At 44.3% G+C, this 13,966-nt stretch overlaps 1 protein-coding gene across 2 annotated transcripts in view; it reads left to right on the forward strand.

The window, feature by feature from the left end:
* Positions 1-13,966, forward strand: part of KCNIP3 (potassium voltage-gated channel interacting protein 3) — a 113,817-nt gene that overhangs the window by 17,939 nt on the left and 81,912 nt on the right. For both annotated transcript variants that reach the window (XM_075858550.1, XM_075858549.1), the window contains exon 2: positions 1,407-1,581. In XM_075858550.1, coding sequence (XP_075714665.1) covers positions 1,407-1,581 — 175 coding nt within the window. The remainder of the gene's footprint in view (positions 1-1,406; positions 1,582-13,966) is intronic.

A 13,966-nucleotide genomic window follows, 5' to 3' on the forward strand; every position in this document is an offset into this window, starting at 1 on the left:
ATCAGGTAACCCTACAAAGAAATCCCCGCTGTTTGATCATGACTGATGTTAGGGCATATGTTACTTCATTGTAATGTTATATATATAAACAAAAAAGAAACCCAAAGCGCACATAGTGCATCAATCGATACAAAGGTGAAGGTGTTCAAGGGTGGTCAAATCTGCTGACCTGGTTGTGCAGTGCTGGGAGCACAACATCCAAAGAGACGGAGAGTATATTAACTCGATGAGTAGTCGGTCTTGGAGAATTGCAGCCTAGGCTCCGGTTTGGATCAGGAATTTGTCTAGAATTAGCATGGCGAAGATAGGCAGAAAATCCGGATGATCACCCTGGCGCAACCACCTTCGTAATGTTAGCCAGGATAACTATTATATCTAATCTAATATTTTACAATATAGGAAGATCGGGGTGATGAGATCCACAGATAAATTCCAGTCACTCATAAGGTATTACATTTTCTTTTTAATTTTTAGCATCATGTGTACAGCCAAAGCATTTCGGCATCGGACCAGTCACTTCATCAGTATAAAGACACTGTACCGGATATGGTGTTTTTATCTTGATGAGGGGACTGGGCCAATCACGAAACGCATTGACTGTGTGCAGTTAGGCCTTGACACATTTTTTACACCGAAAAAAGTGTAAAAAATGCATGCTTTAAGCTTCCCATTGACATCATTGGAAAAACACATTGTAGTGCATATGACGCGTTTTTTTTTTTTTTATGCGCACGTGTTTAAAAAACGCATCGTGTAAAAAAAAAAGCATCGGGTCAAATCTTTGCACGTAAAATAGGCTGAAAATATGGAAAAACGTGTGGATTTTAAAAAGCGCTTTACAAAAACGTTAGCATTTTTGACACATTTACATGTAGTTTTTTTTTTTTGGAGCACCGTGTGAACAAGGCCTTATACTGATAAAAATAAAATACAACTTTAAACTTCCCTTATGAGTGACTGAAATTTTTCTGTGGAAGTCCTACTACTTTTTCATTACAATCAAGATGTTTTGCCCTGTATAGCCCTTTTACCCTCTTTCTTTAAGCAATAAAATCATCTAATGTTGTGGCATATTAACCATGAAGTAAAAAATAAAAAAAACGACCATACAAAATAAGTGAAAAAAAACTAAAAAAAAGTTGAAAAAAAAATTCTGTACAAAAAAACAAAACAAAAAAGAATATAAGATGCCTATTAGCATTAGTAACTACTACTAAGTTACCAATGCTAAAAAGTGTTTTAGATTCAGTTCAGGGGCTCCTGAAGCTTGTGTCTGCCCCTGCTCTATTAGGTAAAATGGTGAAAAAACTTCTACACTACCTGGAAAGTTAACTGAAATATTGGTAATTTATGTAAACCATATTCTGGTCTAATCTAAAATAAATACTGTCTTCATTATCTTTCAGGACGACATTAAGGAGAACATTAAGGAGAACGATGGAAGTTTATTTGGTGACCCTAGCCAAACTTCTCCTGAGAAGGACGGTGTGAAGTGGCAGAAGCCTCGCTTGACCCGCAGGACTCTGATGAAATGTTGTCTGGTGAAATGGATCCTGTCCAGTACATCATCACAAGGTCCAGGTACCCGGACTAACATGTTTACCCAGTTCTCCTTGGTATAATGTGGCCATTTGAAGCCTAACTAATGCCCCCATTAGAAGGACTACACTTTGGAGGTCTAGAAAACCAACTCCTCTTGTGTGAAGTTGTGTCAGAGATGAAACTTTATTATTGGTAAAACCATAAAGTCACACCTGGTAAAGAAGTTACTACTTGTGTTGTTTTTTTATCAACTTGCCACTTAAAGTGTATGCCGACCTGTGCAACATTTTTTCTTTTTTATTGCTCCATTGAATCTTAACCCCTTAATGACAGGGGCCTGAAAAGACCTTAATGACCAGCACAATTTTTCTGTTTTTGCCTCTCTGCGTTTCAGCAGCCATAACTTTTTTATTTTTTCATTGACGTGGCTGTATGAGGCCTTGTTTTATGCGAGATAAATAGTATTTTTTTTTTCCCACAGTTTGGGGGTAAAAAAAAATTTTTTTACGCCATGAATATAGGAAAAGGCGATTCTCGGAATAGTTTTTTTGTTTATTTTTTATCCCGTTCACGTTTGACGCTAAATAACCCATTAGATTAATTCTTCAGGTTATTACGGTCGTGTAGATACCTAATATGTGTAGGTTTTTTGTTTTTATTTAGTGTAGGGGCAATAAAACGTATTTAATGCAAAATAAAGACTTTTTTGGGACTTTTTTTAATTTATTTTGTTTATTTTTTATTTATTTTTAATCCCATCAAGGGATAACTTTATTTGTAACTTTATTTTTTACTTGCAATGTATTAGCATACTTCTGTACGCTAATACATTACACTGTGTCACTATGACGCAGGCTGCTGATCGGGCAGCACATAGTGTGCCCGAACAGCAGGCACACGGAACAGACAGCCTTTGTAGGTCCCCTGGGCTGACTGCAGAGGGATTCCCCAGTGTTTGATCGCATCACTGGAATCCCGGTGATGCGATCAAAGAGGGGAATTCCCTTTGATCATGCCGCGGTCACGGACCGCGGTAATCAAAGGGTTAAACAGCTGGGGTCCGAAAGTTTGCCGACCCCAGCTGTGTTCAGGAGGCTGCTCTAAGATCAGGAGCTGTTAGTAACACCTCCTGCTTAGAGGACGAGCGCTCATCAGCCTGATCTACAGCGACGCCAAAAGACGTCTCTGTAGACAAGGCACCCGCACCGCCTGACGTCAAAAGACAGTGGGCGGTCGGGAAGGTGGGAAAAAAAAACAAAAAAAAAACGAAGGAACTTGAACAAATAGTCTTGATAAAAAAATATGCTCCTTTTTGTGTATACAACTCCTTTGCAGAACTATGTGTCTCCATGGTTAAAGACTACAAAAAAACCTCTTGTGACTACCCCTGTCTAGTCAACATTGGCAAGAAGTAGTTGGTTGCAAAGGTAGACATTGCTTTTAAAGAGAACTTGTCAGCAAAATCCTAAGGGAGTGTTTTAGAGAAAACATTGTTGGGTGGGTGCCAGTGTTATGTGTCGGGCTCGGGCCTGGCTTCACCCTGCCCAACTCAGTTTGACAGGTCTCTCCCTATTTGTGTATAGGGAGATATTTGTCAATCAGAAAAACCCATGGCTAGCCTAACTCCTACATACAGGGCTATGAGCAAAGGTAGTCATAGACACAAAGATCTGACCATAATCAAGTTGTCCACATTATTGGCACCCCTATAGCCGTTTTGATGACAAGAATCCAAAGCCTCTGCATATAAACCTACTAATTCTTTACAGGGATAAATGTTTTTCACTAAAGGGTCCCTGTACAGCTTCACACATTTAGTACTCATGCCTTCCTTTCTTTTCCATCGTCTTCATTACTCAAGAGAAGAGAAAACGTAAGCACTTTTCTGGTGCCCAACAGAAGGGAGTAAATACAACGATATCTTGAGGAGAAGCGCTAGAAGCCCCATTGTTGCTTACTTTTTGCACACGGGACTAATTGTTTTTCTTCCTCCTGACACCATTATGTCATGAAGAATGTCTTGGTATAACATAAAGCTGATTTCATGACAGAAAATGCAGGTACTTACATGGTCAAACGCTGCACATTATTTCTGAGACATGAGGCTGCACTGTGTAGATAAGGCTGCACTGTAAATATGTATCGAGTCTACATTGTTTATAAGGGGCATAACGTGGCAATGTATATATGGGGTATGTGATTGTATTGTATATATATATATATATATATATATATATATATATGGGATATGTGGCTGAGCTGTACAGTATATTGGGGTCATTAGGCTGCAGTCTGCACTGTATATATGGAGTATGAGGCTAAACTGTGTAGAGGAGGCACTGGGCTTTAATGTATGTATGTTTATGATGTATAGAGACATCAATAATGTGGTGGGTTAACCACCACTGACCGAAACAAACAGCAAATGTATGCACTTAGGTTGGGATAATTTGCCTTAGACCACAATTTTGGTGCAATTAAATAAATGTTCCAATACTGGAACAGTAAACTTTTAATATACGTTTTAATGCAATTGGAATATTTCAATTCTCATAGAAATATCTGTTTAAGGATCTGTTCACACCTGCGTCATAGGCAATATTCGGTGCCTCTGTTGCAGATTACGTCATATTTGCCTGGCAAAATAGAGCAGCATGCAGTCCTCATTTGTCCGGCAAAGTGACGGAAACCATGATGGTAACCCGTAAAGGTCAATGGGTTCTGTCGGGCACCATTAGTGTCCGTCTGATCCGGTATGGAATAATGGAAATTCTAGTACAGATGTTCAAAGAGCCTCAACTGTGCGTTTGATATGAGGAGGGCGTGATATTGGGGTCTAAAGTGTAGTAGGTTTATAACGGATCATTAATTAAACAAGCAATAAAAAATAAAAGTTACAAAATTACAAAGTAACAAAGCTAACACTATCCACCTAAAGGAAACACAATGCTGTATATAATTACATGTAGTACACAAATCCTGAAGTGATAAACTTCAAATGAAAATAGTAAAAATAATTGTGTTACGGTTGTCTATAAATGTGGATAGCTCATCGGATGCAGAGGAGCGGAAGCAGTTGTTGAGTGGTTGCACATAAGGTTGGGGGGCTACATAGGGACTAAAAACAAGGTGCGAGCCCTGCAAAAATCACATTCACAGCTTGTCTAAGCGACCTTGTGACTACTACAAAATATAAGAATGCCCAAAACAATTTTAGAACACCACTTGCAACTTTTAGTTCCAATATAGACCTAGCCTGGATTATGAAAATCTGATTATAGAAAGGTAATTCACACCATGACCACTAGATGGTGCAAAAATACCATGAATCATTTTCAGTCGCACACACAAACTCAAAAACGTCTGAAAATACGGAGCTGAAGGCCGTTGTAGTAGTTGAGAAAACAGAATTATTTTTCAATTAATTTATTTTATTGTGTCCATAATTATTGTATAAAAAAATAGAAGCAACGTTTCGACCCGTTACAGTGGTTGGGTCTTTTTAACACCCAATCACTACAACTAGTCGAAACGTTGCTTCTATTTTTTGCACGATGATGATGGGCACAATAAAAGAAATTCATTGAAAAAGGATGCTGGTTTCTCACCTACTACTTTAGACATTTTTTGGTAGTGTAGACCGTGAGTGTGTGCACCCTAATAACGTATCAAGTCTTTTGTTGTCTCAATTGGAAATGTATTCACTGCATATAAGGCTATGACACTGATCGGTGTCAGAACCTTGAATGAGTTGTGGCATCCTGAGGGAACCCGCAGAGGGGTAGTGAAGAATGAGCGGTGAGGGTTTATTTTATTTTATGCCTCATGAGTGGGGGGGGGGGCATGAATGGCGCACAGCCAGCCAAAAGATGCAAAACACATTTATCGTGAGGGGTTTTCCTTTTAAAAAATGTGTTGCTTCTTACACCACTTAGTCGTTTATTAAGACACGCGTATGAAACAGTCACATATACAGGGCCATTTAACCCCTTAGTGACTAGCCTATTTTAGACCCTAATGACCAAGCTATTTTTTTCAGTTTTCAGTTTTTCTATAGTCGCGTTCAAAGAGCTATAACTTTTTTATTTTTCCATCCACATAGCTGTATGAGGACTTGTACTTTTTAATGGTACCATTTTGGGGTAACTTTTATTAACTTTTTGGGGGGGGAATAGAAAAAAGCACTGAAATTCTGCCATTGTTCCATGCGTTTTAAATTGACGTTGTTCACTCTACGGCGTAAATAACACGTTGCCTTTATTCTATGGGTCGGTACGATTACGGCGATACCACATATGTATAGGTTTTTTTATGTTTTACAACTTTTGCACAATAAAAACACTGTTGAACTAAAAATTTTCCGTCAATGTAGTAATTTTTTGGGCTTGTTTTTTGCGGGACGAGACTTAGTTTTGATTGGTACTGTTTTGGGGTACATGGGACTTACTGATTAACTTTTATGACTTTTTGGAGAGGCAATGGAAAAAAATAGCAATTTCACCATTGCTTTTTTTACGGTTTAAACTACATATTAACTTTATTGTTTGGGTCATTACGGTTGCGGTGATACCATACATGTGTACTTTTATTACATTTTTTACACTTTTACTAAACACTTTTTATGGAAAAAATGGTTTTATTTATTTTACTGTAATTTTTATTAATAATTTTTAGGTCACATTACTTATTTTTTTTAGTCCCACTAGGGGACTTTGCTATTCGGTCGTTAGATCGCTGCTATAATGGTTTGGTATACTTAGTATACCAAAGCATTATTGCCTGTCACGTCCTAATAGGCATATGCCCAGGGCAGACCTGGGGGCTTTTATCAGGCCCCCGGCTGCCATGGCACCCCATCGGAGGCCCGCAATAGGGCCGCCGATGTGTGAGAGAGGGAGCTCCCTCGCTCTGTAAACAAGTTAAATGCTGCGGTCGCCATTGACCGCAGCATTTAACGGGTTAAATGGCCGCGATCGTAGTAAACTTTGATCGCCGCCATTGGAGCAGGAGCCCGGTTGTCATCAGACAGCCGCGCCCCGGCTCCAGCATGCAGGGGACACCCATGCAGGACATAGACTGCGCCGCCGTGAAAAGGTGACGGCCTAGCCTAAGGCCCCTTAGTGACCGCCGTGAAAAAGCGTATTTGTGGTCACTAAGTGGTTATATATACTCACCACTTCACCTATCTGAACATCTCAGCAGAGTTTATATAATCGAACCCATTCGTTGTCTTCAGTCCTCTGCACAATGAGCTAGTATAAATATATATGTATGTATGTGTAGACTCCTCAGTTTTCTGTACCTCTCGTGATTACCTGTGGTTCAGCTACTTTATGTGGTGATTGGTGGGGCTCAGTCTCTCCTTCCTCCGGTTCGCTGGACCCTCCTGCGTGCCACTGCACTTATCTGGGCAAGGTGCACCTTGTGGATAATAACCACGGTGTGGAGCTCGGGAGGCGGCTTTGAAGGACTACGTTGTTTGAATAACAAAGCCACACAGGCCAGGAGCTGGAGCTCCATCAGTCCCTTTGTTAATCTGGTCCTCGCTCTAGGCAATGTAAACAGAGACCGGTGGTGGGACTGTTTACAGGCCGCGCTGAAATGGCAGGGGTTTAGAAAGGGAGTATTAACTTTTCACGCTATTTTTAAATACAATTTTTATTAAACGTGGACAAACCCCATGATGTAGACTCCAAAAATTTATACCACAATTCAGATCCCCTCTATTTACTTACCTCTACTTACTCTTGGCTACTCTTCAGCACCTCCTGGTGGCACCGCTGATGCTGGCTGCACCTGGAGAAGACCTGGAGCTACAAGAGGCGTAAGGAGCAGTGAGTGATATTAGCCACTATACAGTACATTCAGATCCAATAGATAACATAGGATTTAAAAAAAACATATATATATATATTTATATATTTAATTTTTTTTTAAATGGCGGTGTAGTTTGGGGCATTTGCTAAACAGTGTCCAGGACAAAAATTAGCCATTATTTCCCTTAAAGTATAGGGATAATCTCGGCAAATTCGGTACTGTTGCTAACTATGTGAAATTAGTTTTAACATATATATATATATATATATATATATATATATATATATATATATATATATATATATATATATATTTACTTACTATTATTCCTCTATTGCTCTCTATAGTGAGACACGATGCTGCTGGGTTAAATAATGTAACAGTGCCATGTCTAGCGGGTGAAAGTAGTCTGGAGACTGTGCGTTTTATGACTTCTCCTGTGTGTGCTCGGATGGGCAATGAAGTTAAGCGTTAGCAGCATGTTAAATAAATGATAATGTTCGGTGTAATGTTAAAGAGGTTGGTCTTGTGGCATGGCCCAATGATGGTTAACGCTGCGGAGAATGGGTCACAAATGTTTGCCAAGTTACACAATTTCACCCAAACACTAGGATCTACTAAGATCACACAGTCACAGGGCTAAGATGAGTTAAAGGCATTAGGAATACTAAAGGACTGGAATGTACTTTGGTCTGTACGTGGAGGCCTGGGTGATATACGGCCCTTGCCAGTGTGTCGTGTTAAAGATGGCATGAAGCAGGACATTTGTTGTAAACTTAAACTTTACTATTCAGAGGTTTCAGCACAACCTGCCACAGCAGGAAAACCAACAACAACTCTTCTCAATATGAAAGGCACAGATGGGCAGATAATGGCTGTCTTGCTTTCTGTTGCAGACAGGGCCCAGTGCACTCTTCCCTGATACAGGGGTTGATCCAGTAATATTAGACCTAGAGGACCGCAACTGGCTGCAATGTACTTGCTTGCAGTCACACGTGGGAAGGCTGCTGCCCATAACCCACCACTGTTAAAACGACTTTCGTACACAAGCACAGGGAGGCTCCTGCCCGTCACCCACAACATGCCCTAGAACCGCAGATTCAGGTCCAACTCAAGTGCTGTTATATGCTTGCAGCTCCACAAACCTTACACAGCTCTGCAGCAGCTCGCTCTCTCTCTTTGTTACACAGCCCAGGTTTTTTTTCAATCTTGCAAACTAGAAATCTGAACACTGACTGGCAGGGACACCACTGTTTTATAGAATAAGTGCTGTGTCCAGTGTCAGGATGCAGCGTAGCCGTGCTCCGTCCTCCTGGCGCTTTTATGGTGCTGCAGTACAGACAAAATGGCGTCCGGGCCATACATTTCAGCACCTACAATTTGGGTATCAGCACAGCAACTATCAGAGCTGGGTCCGGAAGGTAAGGGACCCACCCTGGATCTCATCAAGCTGCCATATTAGGCCACAGCAAAGGTCTGTGCCACGGCGCATACAAGGTCCTGACACCGGGCAGCTGTTAGATCTCGTTCTTTCTGACTCCCTAAATAGTTAATATTGACCGTGTTTCCTTCAATATTCTTGATCAGTATTTAATAGGAGGAACACGAAACGTATACAAAAAATGGTTTGTTTATTTAGATATAGTAATAAAAATAATACTATAGCAGAGATACATACATAGACAGATACATATTGTAATAAAGCTAAAATTGTAATACAGAACAAAGATATCATCTTACATAATCATTGTATGGGACACTTGGCGTCTCCATCTTGCTTAGCCCTGGTGGTCTTCATCGTCGGTGTCATGGCCGTTTCCCTGGATGACCACCCCCTGACTATCTCTGTCTGTCATAAATACCCCAGAGTATAGGCGTGTCTTAACATTTAGGTGGCATTTGTGTCTACATTCGGTACACATACTACCAGTGGCGTAAGTACCACTGTAGCAGCTGCTACGGGGCCCGTGGCTTGAGGGGGCCAGTGCCACCCGCCGACACAGTCCCCACCCCATGCCTGGTGGCGCCACTAGAAAGCCGTTAAGGCTAGCGTTGCATATAATGTCCTGGCGCTGCCCAACATCAAGGACTTGTACGCACTGTGACTTGATGTGGCAGCATGAAGTGATCCAAGACAGGCCCTATGTGGTCAAGAGAAGAGGAGCAGTGAGTACATTTTATTTTTCTATGTCCGATCTAGAGGGGTGGGTGATTGTGCCCAGCTTCATCTTGTTACGCCACTGATTATACCTGTACAAATCCGACGTTACAGTGCATTACAATACAAATGCAATACAAGTACACAGGTCGGAGTAGCTACTCCTCCAGCAGAACGCCACCTAAGAAAAACAAATCTTCATAACGGTACGCATATGCATCACTAACTTGCAGCACAGTGCAAATCTACATATACTGTAGCACATGTACAAATATACCGTTTCACTAGCAAATACCCTTTTCACATGGCCCAAACTATAGGTGTTAATAAACAGGGCTTACTACAACTCTACATTTACTATGGGGCCCAGAATGTTCTTGCTCCCCCCTCCTGGCAGTCTGTATTGATATGGGTAGTGTATACACCGCTCACCTCTAAGATACCCACCCCTAAGGAAAACGGGGGTCCTACGTAGCCAAAAAGCGGTGGCCACGCATGCATGTGAGTTACTGGCCATAGACTTCAGTGGAGAGGGCAGAGTGCATAAGCGACTTCCTTTACTTTCCTTTCCTATTTGTGACTGCAATAGGTAGTCAGATGGCGTCTGCAGCGAAGATGATGCAGGCCTGGGCAGCAAAGGGGCCTCCACCAAACTTAACCCTGTCCTGTCTACCTGTATTGGTGACCACCATATGAGTACATTTAGTAACTCATACTTGCCTACTTTCCTGCATTGTGCAGGTCTCCCAACATAGGGTAGATCATCTGCAATACTGACAGAGTAGACCAGTCTTCCGCAAAGATCTAGGGGGAGATTGCTGCATAAGTAAGCCCAACGTAATGTAGGCGCAGACGTAATGAAGAGAGCGCATGACAAGGTGGTTTGGGTAATGCTATAAGTTGTAGGCTAAGTTTAAGGGGTTTGAGGGGTTAAGGAAAAGGGGATTGGTCATAGGGGTGTATCCTTAAGTGGTGGGAGGAGTATGGTGTATATAAGCCCTAGTGGGATAGAGGCAGCCCTCTATCACGCTGGACAACAGAAGAAAGTTTTTGTGTAGTGCAGTGTGAGGGATTCACTTACCTTCAGCATGGATGTTTCTTTGGAGTCCATGATGGCCAGGATTCGTGATGCGGTGCTGCTGAATGGGCCTGGCCTAGCTGGAGCAGCATTTTTCTGAGGCTCTTCCTCCTGTTATGGCGGCTGCAGTGTCGGGTGTGGAGGGACGCAGGAGTCGGCGTTCCAGGCCTCCAGAGCGGCTTTCACCAGAGGTAACGCCTCAGTCCCGTCGGCGCCGTGGGACCCCCACAGGGACCATCCTCCTCCGGATCCTAAGCGGGCGCCATGCTTGGGGGCTAGGAGGTCAGGGAGGAATCCCGGCAGGCGGGCGGGATTGGAGGTGGCAAGAGGAGTGGGACCGCGGCCATCTTCCCTCCTCCTGTCTTCATCGACGAGACCGGAAGTGGCGGCGGGACCGGATGTGACGGCCCTCTCCAACGCCGATGTTCCAGACGCTGAAGGAGCTCAGCGGACCGAGCCGGAGACTTCACGGGCGGCCCGCAGGGAGCGGCGGGCAGGCCCGTCTCGGAGGATGCTATCGCCTCCTGCTGGAGCAGGGAGGCATGCGGCGGGGACCGGAGTACCCGGTCCAGGACTTGTAGTGACGTCGCGCCCCTTGCGGTGAGGGGGGGGCGGTAGCCATCTTGCCCGCCTGAAAGGGCTGCTGAGGAGTCAGAGGACAGCATGGGGGATGCCGAGGATCATAGGAGCCTGGACTGTTTATCCATGTATGCCACGCCAGAGGTGGGTGGCAGCATTTTGGACGGACCGGTGTCGGCTAGGCCTAGTGCTACGTCGGCCAGTATGTCAGCCAGCTGCGGGGAGAGGGTGGTGCAGGACCATCCCCCCCTCTGGAATGCCGCGATTGAGGGAGAGACCGTCTGGATCTATGGATACGGCCGCTGGGAGGTTACCTCAGGGACGGCCGGGTGAGTCTACCACTGATGATGTTCCTGGGCTGGGTGGGAGTGATGTGGAGGGCATGTTTTCTATGGCTAATATGCAGATGTTTTTTAAGGGTATGCAGGAATTTTTTGGTAAGGGTATGGGGGATGTAGGGCAGTCCCCGGCAAGGGTGTGGGGTGCTGCTAGTGAGGTGTATGGAAGTGCGGCTGTAGCAGGGGTTGCAGTTGCTAGTGCAGTTGAGCCTGGTGCGGGAGCTGTGGTGGATGTGGTGGATGTGGATAAGTCTGTTGATGCCGGGGCTGGTACGTCCAAGAAAGTGGTGGATGATGTGCGTTTGGCTGACGCTACAAAGGGCAAGGTGTATGTGTGCGTTGAGGGCCCGCTTGGGGCGCATTTGAAGTCTGAACTAAAAGAAAAGATATGGAAGGATGAATTTGTAGAGATTTTTGCTCTGTTGCCACTGGAAATGTTTCATCTGGACCGGTGGAAACCGGATGAGAGTAAAAAGGAGGAAGGAGAGCAACGTCGTTATCGGTTGAATCCTCAGACGTTTGCGAATTGGCTTCAGGCTGTCACTATTTTGGCTAGCGTGGTGGGCGAAAAGGCGCCGGAGAATTGCTCAGCACTGTTTTGCTACATGGATTCCGTGGGGGAGGCATACAGGGTATACGGGGGTAACGGTTGAGGTATGACAAACAATTTTGTCAGCGAAAGGCGGTGCGCCCTTCCTTGAGATGGGATCACAAGAACATTAGTCTTTGGATGCGATTAATGTTGGCTCCAGAACAGGGGCACCAGCCCTTTCGTGATGCAGTCAGGGGTCAGCAAAGGGTCGATCGGCTTCATCCGGGAAAGGATGTTGCTGGCAGTTCAATGAGGGCCATTGTAAATTCGGCTCTGATTGCAGGTACAAGCACGAGTACTCCGGTTGCGGAGGCGCCCATGGTTTGTTTTGATGCTTCAGGAAGCATAAGGGCAAGCAGGGAGATGCTGAACAGAAGAGGGGCGACGCCGGTGAAAGTGGAAAGGATGCTTCTTGTTTTTTATGGCGTACCGAAATAAGAAAGTGGCAGACTTATTGTTTTGGGGCTTTTCAGAGGGTTTTCGGATTCCTTGTACTTCTGCTATATGGGATGGGATGGTCCGCAATTTGTCGTCTGACTTGGCGTGGCTCGAATTGGTTACTGATAAATTGATGAAAGAGGTGGCTTTGGGCCGCATGGCTGGCCCGTTTTCCCCGCCCCCGATCTTGGTTTGTGGGTTTCCCCTTTGGGTTTGGTTCCGAAAAAGGAGGTTAACAAATTCCACCTTATTCATCATTTATCTTATCTGGAAGGGGGAGTCGGTGAAGGATGGCATCGATCCTAACCTTTTTCGCGGTTAGTTACACTTCCTTTGATTCGGCGGTCGTTTGAGTTCGCAAGTATGGGAAGGGCTCACTGTTGGCGAAAACTGACATTGAGGCTGCATTTCGTTTGTTGCCGGTGCACCCGGAAAATTTTTGTTTGTTATGTTGTTGTTTTGCATGTAGGATTATGCCCATGGGCCGGGTTTTTTGTAGGCGGTTGGCTAGTGCCACCACAGGGGTTCATTCTCCCCATCATTTCATTAGGTTGCCCTGTGAGTTAAAAGCGGATTTGTTGGTGTGGGGGTAGTTTTTGCAAAGCTACAATGGGTGGTCTGTTCTCATGTATAGGCCAGTGACTAGTGTGGATTTGGAGCTCTTTACGAATGCGTCAGATGCTTGTGGTTTTGGGGCATATTTCCAGGGGCAGTGGTGTGCGGGTGTTTGGCCTAGTGCATGGCGTAAATTTGGTTTTGTCCGTAATTTGGTTTTGCTGGAATTGTTCCCGATTGTGGTGGCTGCGGAACTTTGGGGGGATTGTCTGAGGGATTGGAGAGTGCATTTTGTGTGTGACAATTTGGGAGTGGTTCAGGCCATCAATGCGCAGATGGCAAATTCCCCGCCAGTTGTCCGATTATTGAGACATTTGATTTTGAGGGGGTTGGTTTTGAATTTGCATTTTTTGGCAGTTCATGTTCCAGGGGTGCTTAATTCAGTGGCTGATTCCCTTTCTCGTCAACAGTGGGACAGGTTTCGTCTGCTGGCGCCGGGGCAGAGACTCATGGCCTTGCTTGCCCGGAGCATCCTTGGAAGGTGGTATGACTGTGGCAATGTCGCTAATTAGAAAGTCAGTTAGTGTGGTTAAGTGGAAGACGTACAGTGCAGTTTGGCGGGTTTGGGAAGCCTTGTTGGGGAATGCAAAGGTGGGTAGTTCGCACGCGGATCGGTTGGCCTGCTTGCTGTATTTTATAGGGAATTCTTACAGTGAGGGGGTGTCTGCTTCAGGGGTCTCTCGGCATTTGTCTGCTTTAGCTTTTTGGTTTAGACTCAGAGGGGAGGAGGACGTGACTAAGTCCTTTTTGGTCAGGCAAGCAATGAAGGGTTTCAGGAGGGGTTCCGTGTTTAGGGATTATAGGAAGCC

This window comes from Rhinoderma darwinii, chromosome 3 (genome assembly GCF_050947455.1).
Source record: "Rhinoderma darwinii isolate aRhiDar2 chromosome 3, aRhiDar2.hap1, whole genome shotgun sequence".
Lineage (NCBI taxonomy): Eukaryota > Metazoa > Chordata > Amphibia > Anura > Rhinodermatidae > Rhinoderma > Rhinoderma darwinii.